Source organism: Cetorhinus maximus, chromosome 34 (assembly GCF_964194155.1).
Source record: "Cetorhinus maximus chromosome 34, sCetMax3.hap1.1, whole genome shotgun sequence".
Classification (NCBI taxonomy): Eukaryota; Metazoa; Chordata; class Chondrichthyes; order Lamniformes; family Cetorhinidae; genus Cetorhinus; species Cetorhinus maximus.
The window spans coordinates 972,498-988,127 of NC_135912.1; the positions used below are offsets into that span (position 1 = coordinate 972,498).

General features: G+C 51.5%; 1 protein-coding gene across 1 annotated transcript; it reads right to left on the reverse strand.

The window, feature by feature from the left end:
- Window positions 1–1,569: 1,569 nt before the first annotated feature.
- Window positions 1,570–14,686, reverse strand: LOC144671789 (sodium/potassium-transporting ATPase subunit beta-2-like). The gene is made up of 7 exons (XM_078533828.1): window positions 14,563–14,686; window positions 8,778–8,906; window positions 6,975–7,079; window positions 6,648–6,853; window positions 5,576–5,632; window positions 2,486–2,581; window positions 1,570–1,788 (listed from the first exon to the last, which is right to left on the reverse strand). Exons 1-7 carry the CDS (start codon window positions 14,669–14,671, stop codon window positions 1,609–1,611), a joined length of 882 nt encoding a protein of 293 aa, XP_078389954.1. The 5' UTR covers window positions 14,672–14,686; the 3' UTR covers window positions 1,570–1,608.
- Between the last annotated feature and the right edge of the window lie 944 nt (window positions 14,687–15,630).

Consider the following 15,630-nt stretch of genomic DNA (forward strand, 5'->3'; position numbering starts at 1 on the left):
AACCAACGACTCCCCATCTCCACCCCCGCCCCAACCAGAACCCTGACCCCACTCTCAAAAGTCTCGGCGCAGGTGTAGCAACTGCAATTTGCTGTGTAGAAACGTTAGTTCAAAGTGGGTTTGGGGCCGATTTTAAAGAGATGTTGGTGAGATAGATATAGAAAGAGAGGGAGAGTGAGACATGTTACTTCCTCTGGTGTTGGGGAGTGGGTGCCAGTCCAGAGACAAAGCCTTAAAATTGGAGCCAGATGGTTCAAGGGTGATGTCAGGAAGCACTTGTTCACACACACGGGGGAGTGGGAATCTGGAACTCTCTCCCCCGCCACCCCCAGCCCCCAGAAGCTGTTGTGGCTGGGGGCGGTTGGTAGGTTGTTGTTGGATGAGGGTATTACAGGTCACGGGTAGATCCATGATTGAATTGAATAGTGGAAGCAGCTCAAGAGGCTGACTGACCTCCTGTTCTCACGTTCCTAAGAGTATTGCCCCCAACCTTCTGCCCACTTCAGGGCTGTGAATAAAAGCCCATTTCTGCTTGAGTTCCAGGCTGATCTGCTTAGCACATTCTCGAACTTCCATTCATTGACATGAGAGAGAGTGGGGCGTGGGAAGGATCAGAATTTTTTTAGACATTGGGAAAGGATGCCCGGCTTGGAGACAAAACGTTGTCATTGGCTGAGTCTTTACCCCTTACAATTCCTACCCATTATTTGCTGATCAAAATCCCGGGAGTGAATTAGGGTTGGAATAGATGGAGGTGATTCAACACAATGAATGTATTTAGCATTTAACAAACTGGACACTCAGTGTCTGCCAGTATCAAGCCACTTGTTCACCAGCGATCCGGGCGTTGGGTTAGAAACCGGCCACGAAGGCCAGAGTCCTTAAGGCTAGGTTTTAACTCACTCCAAACTCCTTCACTGAGGCAGAGTTAAAACTGGGGCCTCAAGTCATTTGATGTGGGTTCCTTTGTGTGTTGTACGTACGCCTCACAGAAGGTGACGGGGGTGGATTTTCAGGCAAAACAGGATGGGATGGGATGGAGGGTGAGCTGAGGTGAGGCATTGCAATCCCCAGGAACGCCGAAACCCATTTGTAAGGGTCTCACCAAAGTGTCATCAGAGGCCACACACCCCAGGAATTGCAAAGATATAGGAGCCTAGCAAAGCTGAAGATATATGAAGGATATGAAAGGTTACATATTGCTTTATTTACGTAGGTGAAGGAGACACTTTCTTAAATCTCCGGGTTAGACACAAGAGGGGCCAGCGCTCTTAACAGTCAGACCTAGGGAGAGTGAAATGCTGATGTGTTGATCCAAGATTCCAGTAGATGGGGGTCTCTCACTTTTACACAGGACATTATCTTCTTGGAGCTCAGCTCCTGTTGGTGTGCAATCTAAAGCTGGACCGGGCGGGGGGGGAGATCAGGCTACTTGATTGGATTCCGATCACCCGCGATCTAGAAGGCTGTAGGTCAATGTCCAGGGCACCTCTTCTCCCTACTTTTTTTGCCAGACCTCATCTCCCCTTCCCACCCCATCCCGCCCACCCACCCACCCACCATGGTGTATCCCCACCTGCCAAGTAAGACATGTCCGATGCAAAACATTTAAGAGGCTCCTGCTCCAATCGAGCCAACGTTGAGTGTGAAGACCACCCTTCCGGCAAATTTGTCCCGCTCATCGTCGTTCTTCACATTTGACCCATAAACTTTGCATTCAATGTTGACATCAATGTTGCGTGTTATATTCACAAACTTCACTGCCACCAACGGCTGTGTGTAGTTCACCTACAAAACAGAGAAGAATTAACAGTTGGTGTATCCAAAGCGTACAGCCAATCAATCTCCTGTCCAACACTCCCATCAGTCTTGAGTATCCCCCAATTTCCCATCGCTCCACCGTTGGCGGCCGGGCCTTCAACTGCCTGGGCCCCTACACTCTGGAATTCCCTCCCTAAACCTCTCCGCCCCTTTCTCTCTCTCTCTCTCTTCCTTTAAGACACTCCTCAAAACCTACATCTTTGACCGAGTTTTTGGTCACCTGTCCCATTGTCTCCTGATGCGGATGGCTGTCAAGTTCGGTTTTACAATCGCCGCCTGTGCACGTTTAACGATGTTAAAGGCTTTATGTAAATACAGGTTCATGTTCTTCCTCTGTCATTAGAAATGGGCTCAGGTGTTGGCGCCTCCCCTGTAGTATGTTGAAGGAGAAATGGGCGACTTCTTAAGGGAAGCCAGGAGCCCTTCAGCAGCCACTTGGTGCTGCATCGCTTGTCATTCCCACTGCCCCTCATGTGCTAAATGCCACACAGACATTGGAATGGGTTGACCTGGTGTGATTGGGGGTCAATGGGGAGTGGGCCTCAGATGGAGGCGGTGCCCATGAGAAGGTGGGGAAAGAGCAACACACACCTTTGCCAACATCATCGCGACCAGGACAAATTGCAAGGGTCTAGGCCCCAGAATCTAAAGCCAGATTACTCACATGTGCCTTCTTTCCATAATATGGGAAGTACATCAAGTCCAGGGTTCCATTGGGAGGGAAATATTGCAGCTCACGAACATTATTGGTATCTCTAACCTGAACAAGAAACAAAGGAAAAGATATTTGAGTGACTTGCCTCAGCTGCTCAAATTCAAAATGTACATCGGTGGAGAGGAGCACAGTTGACGTTTTGAGTCCTCATGACCCTTCAACAGAACTTAGTTCTGTTGAAGGGTCATGAGGACTCGAAACGTCAACTGTGCTCCTCTCCGCCGATGCTGCCAGACCTGCTGAGTTTTTCCAGGTGTTTTGGATTTCCAGCATCCGCAGTTCTCCACTTTTATCAAAATTTACGTGTATTTGGGTGCGGGAGTGAATCAAACAGGCGCTGGAAATTAATGAGAGGATGGGAGAGAGAGAAGAGCGAGAGAAGGAATGAGAGGTAGAGAGTGAGAGAAAGGGAGTGAGAGGATGAGAGGGGGAGAGAGAGAGAGAGAGAGAGACAGCAGGAGAGCGCAGGCACTGTGGATACCTGTTTTTAATTTTTGATTCAAGAATGATTATTGACCAGAGGAACACTCCCCAGCTATTTGATAAATTTGCAGCTGTGGGATATTTAATGTCCATCTGATAGGCAGACTCAATTTAACAGCCCATCTGCAAGTTGCCACCCTGACAGTGCAGCACTCCCTCAGTGCTGACCTTCCGACAGTGCAGCACTCCCTCAGTGCTGACCCTCCGAAAGTGCAGCACTCCCTCAGTGCTGACCCTCCGACTGTGCAGCACTCCCTCAGTACTGACCCTCCGACAGTGCAGCACTCCCTCAGTGCTGACCCTCCGACAGTGCGGCACTCCCTCAGTACTGACCCTCCGACAGTGCGGCACTCCCTCAGTGCTGACCCTCCGACAGTGCAGCACTCCCTCAGTGCTGACCCTCTGACAGTGCAGCACTCCCTCAGTACTGACCCTCCGACAGTGCAGGCCTCCCTCAGTACTGACCCTCCGACAGTGCGGCGCTCCCTCAGTACTGACCCTCCGACAGTGCAGGCCTCCCTCAGTACTGACCCTCCGACAGTGCAGCACTCCCTCAGTACTGACCCTCCGACAGTGCAGCACTCCCTCGGTACTGATGCTCCGACAGTGTGGCACTCCCTCAGTACTGACCCTCCGACAGTGCGGCACTCCCTCAGTACTGACCCTCCGACAGTGCAGCACTCCCTCAGTGCTGACCCTCCGACAGTGCAGCACTCCCTCAGTACTGACCCTCCGACAGTGCGGCACTCCCTCAGTACTGACGCTCCGACAGTGCGGCACTCCCTCAGTACTGACCCTCCGACAGTGCGGCACTCCCTCAGTACTGACCCCCCAACAGTGCAGCACTCCCTCAGTACTGACCCTCCGACAGTGTGGCACTCCCTCAGTACTGACCCTCTGACAGTGCGGCACTCCCTTAGCATTGCAGTGGGTGTGTCAGCCTAGATTTTGAGCTCAAGTCTCTGGAGCAAGACTTGAAATCATAATGTCATAATCAGAGTAGAGAGTGCAACCCACAGCTGATACCTTGTAGAAAAACATTGTGAGTTGTGGTCTGATCAATGGGGAATTCAGGAGAAACTTCTTTACCCAGAGACTGGAGAGAATGTGGAACTCACTCCCACAGGGAGTGGTTGAGGTGAATAGTGCAGAGACATTTTAGAGGAAACTGGATAAACACATGAGGAAGAAATGAACAGATAGATTTAGACAAGGAAAGATGGGAGGAGGCTCAAGTGGAGGATAAACACCAGCATGATGTGCTTGGGCTGAATGGCCTGTTTCTGTGCCATCTATCCTATATAATCCTATGCAATGACTAGAAATAGTATTAGGGAAGGATGTTCTTGAATTGACACTGAGGGGGTTGAAGTGGATAGGAGAGGCTAGATGTCTCTCCTGACTACTTAAACAGAACACCTCAGCAGAAACAACTCAAGGTTTCTTTGGTCCTGTTACTCAGGAGATCAATTGAAGATCTACTAAGCTGAAGAGTCTCCTTCTTCTGAACTCTTCATGTGATTTCAGGAGAATTTTGCCCCAATCCCCTAAAGCTCTGTCCAAGTTGAGGAATGCCAAAGAGTTGATGCACCATAATCTATCCAAACCTCAAAACCACCATCAACTTTCATATTCAACAAATAACATCAAATCCTCTTCCAGCTCCCCGAGGTCCCTGCGCTCCTCCAGTTCCGGCCTCTTGAGCATCCCCCCGATTTCCATCGCTCCACCAATGGCGGCCGGGCCTTCAGCCGCCTGGGGCCCTAAGCTCTGGAACTCCCTCCCTAAACCTCTCCGCCTCTCTATCCTCCTCCTCCTTCAAGATGCTCCTCAAAACGACCCCTTCGCCTGAGCTTTTAGTCACCTGTCCCAATAGCTCCTCACCTAGTTCCGTGTCAAACTTTGTCCCTGTGGGGCACCTTGGGAATATTTTACTCTAAAAAAAGTTGCTATATAAATTCAGGCTGCTGTGGTTGACAAACCCTGAGCCACTAAAGGCCCTGAAGAAGACACAACCTTCTCTGGCTGCTCTACATTTCCCTTAAGCTCTCTTTGAGTGAAGATCTGCTCCTTTTCTCTGCTTCCGTACAACGTGCGGCAATGTAATGTACCCTCTGCCTCTTTGGCACCAGGGTGTGTCAACGGAAACAACTCGATGTAGTAGAATACAAGCGAAAGGGATTAGGATTCAGAAAACAAGCCGTACTTGTGCAGTTGGCTAAACTCTACATACTAATCTAGAAGGCAGCATTAAGAGACAGAATTCATGCCCCATTCACTACAAGCCAAGGGTCAACTTAGTGGTGAACCGCACCCAGAGGGTAGGTTTTAATGACTCATTGCCAAAGCAAGCCAAATCTCTACTGTCTACTTTATCCTGGTAACTTTTAAGCATCTTACCCACGCTTTTAGGCCAAGTTTTGCCTATGATCGTCCAATGCAATGGAGAGCAGAAGGGATGAAATGAGACACAGAGATGGTTAACTGCATTCAGGGGGCCCTCCCGTGGGGAGGGATGGTCAATGCAAAGCACCAAGGAATCCCCAAACCACTAACCTTCCCTTCACAGGACACGTATGGAGTCTTCCCTTCACCAGGCAGGAAGCCAATAATCTGAAAGAGGAGAAATGGAAAATCCTTTATTTTGCCAACGCCTCTCACCCTGTCAGGACATTGCAAAGCGTTTACAGCCAGTGAGCTACTTTTCGAAGTGTATTCCCTATTGGAACATAGGAAACACAATTTGGGGACAGCAAAGCCCCACAAAAAGTAATGGGGTAATCACCAGATAACCTGTGTTAGTGATGGTTGAGGGATAAATATTGGCCAAAACAGTGGAGTGAAAACCCTCCCAGCTCTACTTTGAGTAACAGTCATGAGATCATTTATGTCCAAGTGAGAGGATAGTTGCGGCTTTGGTTTCACGTCTCAATCCTGCTCCTCTGACAGTGCAGCACTCCCTCAATACTGACCCTCCCACAGTGTGGCGCTCCCTCAGTACTGACCCTCCCACAGCGCGGCGCTCACTCAGCACTAAACCTCCGACAGCGCGGCACTCCCTCAGCACTGATCCTCCGACAGTGCAGCACTCCCTCAGCACTGACCCTCCGACAGTGCAGCACTCCCTCAGCACTGACCCTCCGACAGTGCAGCACTCCCTCAGCACTGACCCTCCGACAGTGCAGCACTCCCTCAGCACTGACCCTCCGACAGTGCGGCGCTCCCTCAGCACTGACCCTCTGACAGTGCGGCGCTCCCTCAGCACTGACCCTCCGACAGTGCAGCACTCCCTCAGCACTGACCCTCCGACAGTGCGGCGCTCCCTCAGCACTGACCCTCTGACAGTGCGGCGCTCCCTCAGCACTGACCCTCCGACAGGAGAATGCAAGGAGGAACATTTTTACACAGTGGGTGGGCAATGACTTGGACTTGGAAAGAACTCAATCCCCTCAAAGGGAAATCGGACAGGCTCGAGGGAAATAAACCTGTTTGGCTCTGGGGATTGGGGTGGGGCAGTGGAATTGACTGGTTTGCCCTGCGGGGACTCCAACGGTTGAATGGCCTCTTGCTGTGCTGTAAATGACCCTTGTTGTATATGAAGCTGACTGAAACAGTCTCACTAGCTCACCTTATTCATCTTGATGAAAATGCAGGGTTTGCCCTCGCTGTATCCATAAGTCTTGTCTTCGATTCCCGAGCATGGACCCAGCATGGTGCGATTGAACTGGCAAGACCTCTTGGGCGTGTTCCTCACATCCCCGCTATCCTCCTGCAGGTAATACTTCCCCGGCTTGCACTGGTCATTGGTGGAAACCTGGACGCTGTCATTGTAGGCTGGGGGAACAGAGAGATTTTCACCATCAAAGCTCGGCACCTCATGAAAGGTGCAAGTTGGGAGAGGAATGAGAAAGTGTGGGGTACAGTCAGTAAGAGCTGTTCACTGATGCCTACTCACAGTCTAGGTAGGCATTGAGGGCATTGACGTAGCTCTGCCAGGTAGCTTCCTGTATCACATTAAACCCAACAAAAAGGCTCTCTGTTTTTGGGCGGATCATCAGACCTGCAATAAGAAACCCAATCTGTGACTCAGCCGCCAAAGAATATTAAACCCACAATTAGTGCTGTTGCTAATGGACATTTTACAGCACAGAAACAGGCCATTCAGTCCTGGTAGCCCATACTGGACCGTGTTCAAGGCCTCCTCGATCAACAGAATTTATAACACAAAACAGAAAACCAAAGGCTGCCCTTTTGGAAAGTTCCGGGACCTTGTCAGACAGTAGGAAGCGATCTCAGTGTCCAGGGGTACAGGTTCATTCCAGGCTTGTGGACAGGTACAGAGAGCAATCAAAAAGGCTATTGGAATTTTTTAAAAACGCATTCTTTCATGGGATGTGGGCATCGCTGGCAAGGTCAGCGTGTGTGTTGCCCATCCCCAAATTGCCCTTGAACTGAGTGGCTTGCTGGGCCATTTCGGAGGTCAGTTAAGAGCCAACCCCATTGCTGTGGGTCTGGAGTCACATGTAGGCCAGACCGGGTAAGGAAGGCAGATTTCCTTCCCCAAACGGCATTAGTGAACCAGATGGGTTTTTACCACAATTGATGATAGTTTCATGGTCACTTTCCAAACCCACAATCGCTACCATCTAGAAGGACAAGGGCAGCAGACACATGGGGAACACCACCACCTGGAAGTTCCCCTCCAAGCCCCTCACCATCCTGACTTGGGAATATATCGGCCGTTCCTTCACTGTCGCTGGGTCAAAATCCTGGAACTCCCTCCCTAACAGCACAGTGGGTGTACCTACACCACAGGGACTGCAGCGGTTCAAGAAGGCAGCTCACCACCACCTTCTCGAGGGGCATTGAGGGATGGGCAATAAATTCTGGGCCCAGCCAGTGACGCCCACATCCCCGTGAATGAATAAAAAAAGAAATTACTGAGACGAGCTCTTAATTCCAGATTTATTAGATGAATTTTAATCCTACCAGCTGCCTATGGTGGGATTTGAACTCAGATTCACAGAGGATTAGCCTGGGCCTCGGGATTATCAGCCACTATGGCACTGTCTTCCCAAATGGGGCCTTAAATTTACATGTTTGAATGTTTGAACATTCAAGTGTATAAATTTAAATGTTGGCCTGAATCTGGAGGGGGGCTGGATTATGGGGAGGAAAGTGACCTTTGGTCAGATCCCATCTGGGTCCAGTTCTGGGCCCCGCACCTCAGGAAGGATAGATCGGCCTTGGAGGGAGTGACCCTGCAGATTCACTGGAATGATACCGGGGTTAAATTAGGAGGACAGGGTGCACTAACCAGACTTGTATTCCCTCGAGTTTAGGATTACGAGGTGATCTGATCAAGGTGTTTCAATGTAAAATGCACTCAACAGCGTTTCTTCTGGGGATGGGTGTGGGAGTACAGAACAAGGTGGGGGTGCAGAACCTTCTAATTGGAGCCCGGCCATTCAGGGGTGATGTCAGGAAGCATCACACAGAGGGGAGCGGGAATCTGGAACTCTCTCCCCACAAAAAGGCTGTTGAGGCTGGGAGTCGACGGGAACTTTTGAAACTGCGATTGAGAGATTTTTGTTGGGTCAGGGGGTACCGAGGGGGTGTAGAGATTAGATGGATTTGAGATGCAGATCAGCCATGATCGAACTGAATGGCAGAATGGCCTCCCCCTGTTCCCAAACCCTCTGTGTCAAGGACCGAATGTAATTGGGTTATTATGATATGGCGGTGGGAATGTGTTTACCTGGGTTTGTGATTCGGTCTTGATATTTCGGTGTGTATTCATTTACAGTCTGCAGCATCACCCACATGGTCAGGCTGAAGAGGCCAGTCAGGAAGGTATAAAACACCACGTAAAACAGCAGAATCAGAACTGGAAGAGACAAGAAAAACCCATTGCAAAGTATCAGTGCGTCCATGAGAGAGATTGTCCCTGCCGGGTCTACCCTTTCCCACCCCTCCTTCAGGCCTGTTGAAGGACATCTGTCCACCTCTGGACACGACATACTCTGGATGTAGAAAGCAAGTCTGGCACGAGTTCCTCCAGCTCATAATCCTGATGGAACAGCGAGTGTCCCTCTACATAGGTGCACAACACCAGGAAACAGGCCATTGGGCCCAACAGCTTCACTTCGAGGGCATTTAGGGGTAGGCAACAACTGCTGACCTTGCCAGCGATGCCCACACCCTGTGAAAGAATAAAAAAACTCTGCCAAGCTCCACACGAGTCTCCTCCCACCTTACAAATCATCTCACTCTACCAACGCGCCCTCCCATTCCTTTCTCTGGAGTATGCTTGCCCAGCTTCCCCTTAAATGCATCCAAAACTATCCTGATTTCAGGAAGCACACGGGGTGGGGGGGAAGGGAGTCGAAATCTGGAGCACTCTCCCCGCCACCCACCCCCAAAAAAAAAAAGGCTGGGAAAGGGGTTCAACTGGAAATTTCCAAACGAAGATGGAGAGATTTTTGTTGGGTAAGGGGATTAAGGGTTACGAACTGAGGCAGGAAGGTGGGGTTAAAATACAGACCAGCCGCAACCTAGTTGAATGGGGGGGGGGGGGACAGACTCAAGGGGCTGAATGGCCTCCTCATGTTCCTGGGTGAAAATGTTAAACCGTTGTAACCCTTATCGATATTTACGTCAGTTGTGAACTAGGCTGTAAGTGAAGGGATTCCCTACAGTTTCCTCTCTGTGGTAAAGTGTGAAAGGATATTTACAATGTCACCCAATGTCAGCCATTGACTAAAACCCTCCCTTTCCCCAATGTATTTCACAGCCAGGATTCAAACCATCTCTCGCTATCTCTGTGCCTAGACTTTTAAAAGAAAACAGATTCCTTTTCAGTTGTAAAAATATTGAAGATGGGATGGGTGGAGGGGGTAGAAGATGTTTTATTGACTGACCTACATGAATCATCTGATGGGCTTTCAAACTGACCATGGGAAGGTGGGACACTGAGGATGGACATGATGACTAACCTGTCAGAAGGTCAGTGCTGAGGGAGCGCCGCACTGTCAGAGGGTCAGTACTGAGGGAATGCTGCACTGTCGGAGAGTCAGTACTGAGGGAGTGCTGCACTGTCAGAGGGTCAGTACTGAGGGAATGCTGCACTGTCGGAGAGTCAGTACTGAGGGAATGCTGCACTGTCGGAGGGTCAGTACTGAGGGAGCGCCACACTGTCGGAGAGTCAGTACTGAGGGAATGCTGCACTGTCGGAGGGTCAGTACTAGGGAGTGCTGCACTGTCGGAGAGTCAGTACTGAGGGAGTGCTGCACTGTCAGAGGGTCAGTACTGAGGGAGCGCCGCACTGTCGGAGAGTCAGTACTGAGGGAATGCTGCACTGTCGGAGGGTCAGTACTAGGGAGTGCTGCACTGTCGGAGAGTCAGTACTGAGGGAGTGCTCCACTCTGTGACTACAAGCTGTTGGAGAGATTATAACTCAGGTGCTGAATTGGGCTGAAACATTTGATCTGAGTGGTTGGAATTGTCTTTCCTCCACACTTGAAGCAGTTTGAACATGACACACAGATGAGTAGCTGTTGAACTGGTTGGAGTCTCTTGTTAACAGCACACTGACCTCTCTCCTGCAAGATACAGTAACCTTCTGACTTCACTGGGCACTTCCGAAGGAGCAGGTCAGACTGGCAATTGCCCTGTTTGGTAACATTTGACACTGCTACAATCCAGATTCACACCAGCTTCAACTAACACACTCTTACAATCAAAGCTCCCTTTCTCTCAGGACTGAACCTATGAAAAGTGCATCAGTATTTAGAACAAAGAACAAAGAAAAGTATAGCACAGGAACAGGCCCTTCGGCCCTCCAAGCCTGCGCCGATCATATTGCCCGTCAACTAAAACATTTTGCACTTCCGGGGTCCGTATCCCTCTATTCCCATCCTATTCGTGTATTTGTCAAGCTGCCTCTTAAACACCACTATCGTACCTGCTTCCACCACCATCTCTGGCAGCGAATTCCAGACACTCACTCCCCTCTGCGTAACCTGGTAAAAGCTCTGATCTCATAAGCAGTAAGAGCTGAAGGAGGCCATTCAGCCCCTCTAGCCTGCTGCACAATTCGATAAGATCATGGCTGATCCTCCAACTCAACTCCACCCTCCCCAAATCCCACAGAGTCCAAATAATCCACCAACCTCAACCTTCAGTCTACTCAACAACTGAGTATCCACAGTCCTCTGGATGGAGAATTCCAAAGATTCACCACCCTCTTCCATTTAATGAATAAACTAATCATACATCAATAGAGCACTGGAGGAGGCCATTTAGCCCATCATGCCTGTGCTGGTTCTTTGAAAGAGCTATCCCATGAGCCTTGCTCCTCCCTGCTCTTCCCCACCCCCCCAGCCCTGCAAATTTTTCCCCTTCAAGTATTTATCCAATTCCCTGTTGAAAGTTCCTATTGAATCTGCTTCCGCCGCCCTTTCAGGCAGCGCCTTCCAGATCACAACAACTCGCTGTGTAAAAAAAAACCTTCTCCTCATCTCCCCCTCTGGTCCTTTTCCCGATTCTCTTCAATCTGTGTCCCTCTGGTTACCGACCCTCCTGACACCGGAAACAGTTTCTCCTCATTGACTCTATCCAAACCCCCTCAGGATTTTGAACGCCTCGATTCAATCTCCCCCTTAACCTTCTCTGCTCTGAGGAGAACAATCCCGGCTTCTCCAGCCTCTCCACACGAACTGAACTCCCTCATCCCTGGGAACCTTCTAGTAAATCTCCCTCCGCACCCTCCCCAGGACCTCGACATCCTTCCTCAAGTGCGGATTCCAGAATTGAACACCAGACTCCAGCTGGGGCCTAACCAGTGATTTATAAAGGGCCTAGCTTTTAGATATTTAAAGTCAAGGATCCAATAGGCTTTTTTTTTAAAAAATAGACTTATCACCTTATCCTGTCACCTACAAAGACTTGCGGACAAACATTCCCAGTTCCCTCCATTCTTACGCCCTCATTAAAATTCTACTTCGCCTCATTCTTCCTGTCTAAACGCCTCAATTCACCCTCTGTGCTGAGCCTCTGTGGAAGGGGAGGCCAAGAGGAGATGCTGGGGTCGGGGGTCACTCACCAGAGCTCCTACGCCAAGAGTCAGGTTAGTACAGAAGCTGAGAGTTAGCAGCCAACTCACGAGCCAAGATGCTGCAATCCTTGATGGTGAAAGTCAATCCCATTTTGGGAGACATTTAGATAAATATTTTGACGAGGATAAATATGGAAAAAGGGCCCAGAGAAAGAGCTGGGGGGGCAGGGTGGGAGCAGGGTGATGGAGTCGGTGTAGGGAGCTCCAGTGTGCAGCCAGCCACAGATGCAATGGGCTGAATGGCCTCTTTGGATGATTGGGGAAAAGACTACCCCTGTCTCTTAAACTCAGAGCCCGAGGGAGTCTCCTCTGGTACCTAACCAAAGCGGGGCTGGAGATTGAGAGTTAAACATTGGGAACGCCCGCCCACACATCCCACCTAACCCCACAATACGGTGACTGAGACAATTAGGCTGATTCTCCCTTCACCACCACCTCCCCTCCACTTCCCCCCACCCCTCCCCACCGTCTGCCAAATCTGAGACCAGTTATAGCGCCGCATGTGGTGTGTACAAGATGCACTGCAGGAATTCACCAAGGCTCCTTAGGCAGCACCTTCCAAACCCATGACTTCTACCATCTAGAAGGACAAGGGCAGCAGACACATGGGGAACACCACCACCTGGAAGTTCCCCTCCAAGTCACTCACCATCCTGACTTGGAAATATATCGGCCGTTCCTTCACTGTCGCTGGGTCAAAATCCTGGAACTCCCTCCCTAACAGCGCTGTGGGTGTACCTACACCACAGGGACTGCAGCGGTTCAAGAAGGCAGCTCACCACCACCTTCTCAAGGGGCAACTAGGGATGGGCAAGAGACGCTGGCCTAGCTAAGAAATGAACTTAAGACGACGGCCGATCTGTAATTCTCATTTACTGAGCCACTGTGATGTACAGGAGGCTGGACAGTCTATTCACTGAGACCCCAACCACATGTCACATGGCATTCTGGGGAGCCGGAACAGTGTCAATCGTGGTGGGGGTGGGGGTGGGTGTGGGCCAGGGTAGAGCACACGGGGATGGGGGTGGTGGTGGAGTGAGGGGATTGCAGGATTGTCCTGGTTATAACACCACTGCTGCCAAGCAATGTATTTGCGTTGATGAATGGTACAACGCGATGCATTAATCTCCGTACGGCTTCCGCACAGATGACTATGCTCAGAAATAATGACTCCAACTGCAATAATACACATTACATTCACTGAACAACCCCGGCCGTGCATGACCCACCGCAGGCTGGGTGATGTTTAACCCTTGAACCACATCCATTTAAGTGCCTTCCTTTCCTGAAGGGGGCGAACAGGAGGAGGCCATTCAGCCCCTCAAGCCGGCTTCTATCACTCAATGAGATCATCTGTTGATCTGCGATCCGATTGCTTGGTCCCGGGACCTTTATTAACGTTCCCAACATCCACCAGGTCAACTCAACTCATTCACAAAGCCCACAGCGAACAGATTCGAGGAGAATGGGGAGGGGGGGGTGAGGTCTAGCCCCTGTATTTGGTGTATAGAGTCTAAACCCCAGGCTTGGCTGGGGAGGTCTGTTCCCTGTATCCTGGGATCCAGCCCCTGTATCCAGGTCAAGCCCCTTTATTTTGGTGAGTATAGCTCCCTTATTTGTGAGGGGGAGGGTCCCAGCCCCTGTATCTGAGGGGTCTAGCCCCTGTATTTCTGGGGAGGGGTCTAGCCCCTGTATTTGTGGGGGGGGGGGATAGCCCCTGTATTTGTTGGGGAGGGGTCTAGCCCCTGTATTTGTTGGGGAGGGGTCTAGCCCCTGTATTTGTGGTGAGAGGGGGGGAGAGATGTGTCCCCTGTAAACTGGGATTGTCCCCTGTATGGGGAGGGGTATCACCCCCTATTTCTGATGCTGTTCTCTGGATAAATAATACCCCCGGCAACTCAGAAACCAGGTTTGGAGAGGGGGGGGTTACCAGGCGGGGAGGGGGGTCTGCATTAGAAAGTGTGGGCCAGTATGTACCCAACCCCCAGAGAGACCCCCAGCCCCAGCCCATTACCCGCACCCATTAACCCTACCCTCCCCTCCCCAACCGCACCCACCCAACCCCCAAAGCCCCAACCTCCCTACCCCACCCAACATCTCTCTCCAGCACTGGATAAAACCCCCTCCTTTTTAAAATAAAAAAAACAGCCCCAGAAATTTATAAAATATCCGGAGAAACAAGTCTTGGCAGGTGTGGAAATTTAAGCCTAAATCCACCCCCGCACTCCACCCCCCCCAGCAACACCCACCACCCCACCACCCCCCTAGCAACATCCACCACCCCTCCCCAGCAACACCCACCACCCCAGCCCCCTCCCCAGCAACACCCACCACCCCACCACCAACCCGAACCCTGGCAAACTGCAAAGACGAAGGAAGCAAAAGTTTCCCTTGTTTGTACGAGAGGAGGTAAAGGGGCATCACTTACCCCAGCTCGAGCCTGTCCTGCCCAGGAACTCCTGCGTCCTGGGGTTCCAGAGGAATTCTCTCCACTCGCCCATCACCTGCCCGCACGACTTCTTATCCTTTGCAGCCATCTTCACCACCACTGTAAGCGCAGGGTCAGGGCAGGAGAATTGTTGTTATCGTCACGGGTTTAATCCTGATGGATTCGCTCAGCTCAGCTCAGCTCCCAGACCAGTTTCCCTAATGACAGGCTAACCCCGAGCTCCGGGTGTTTTATAACCCTCCCCCTGCTTAACTTGCATGTCTGCAAATCCACGGCCACTCCCCCCCACCTCATTAATATTCATTTGCCAACCCCACGTTGTCTTTTAGCAAAGCAATTTCTTCACCCCATCCCACCCCCACCCACCCCCCCACCGACCCTGTGGTTTCTGCCCCCTTCCCCCCCACCCCCCCCAACCCCTCTCCCCCCCCACCCCCCCACCCGCCACCAAAGGGGGGCCTTGGGTGTAGCTGGGGTTCCACACAGCGCCCTCCGCGCCTGACTGCCTCCAGCTATTCGGCTTTGGGAGGCTTCATCTGAAAGCCCATGCCGTTTCCCCCCCCCCCGCCCTCCCCTCCCCCTGCCCCCTGCCCCCTGCCCTGTGCCCGCAGGCCCCTCGGGAGCACTGGGGACAGGAGGAGGCCATTCAGCCCCTCGAGCCTGCTCCGACCCACACTTCGATCGGGCCCGATCCGTATTGTAACTCCGTCCACCCTCCCCGGCTCCGTGACCCTTAGTCCCCTTCGCCCAGCAAAGATCTTACCAGCCCTGGTTTCTAATTGACCCCCTACCCCCACCCCACCCACCTCCTCACCACCTCCCCAAGTCTCAACAACTTTTTTGGGGGGGGTGGGGGGAGAAAGTTCCAGATTCCCGCTGCCCTCCGTGCTTCCCGACATCACCCCTGAGCCTAGGCTCCAACTGGAAGGTTCTGCCCCCTTGTTCTGGGCTCCCTCCCCCCCGGCCCCTTAACCAACCAGAAGGAATTGTTTCCTGAATCATTTGAACATCTTAAACACCTTAATAAGGTTCCCCCCACCCTACCCC

Excerpts from the sequence above, each read along its gene's own strand:
- LOC144671789 (XM_078533828.1), bottom strand. The coding sequence starts at position 14,671 with ATGGCTGCAAAGGATAAGAAGTCGTGCGGGCAGGTGATGGGCGAGTGG. Across the intron at positions 5,633-6,647 it reads TTTTCATCAAGATGAATAAG|ATTATTGGCTTCCTGCCTGG; the intron begins GTGAGCTAGTGA and ends CTCCTCTTTCAG. Across the intron at positions 1,789-2,485 it reads ATTATGGAAAGAAGGCACAT|GTGAACTACACACAGCCGTT; the intron begins GTGAGTAATCTG and ends TCTGTTTTGTAG.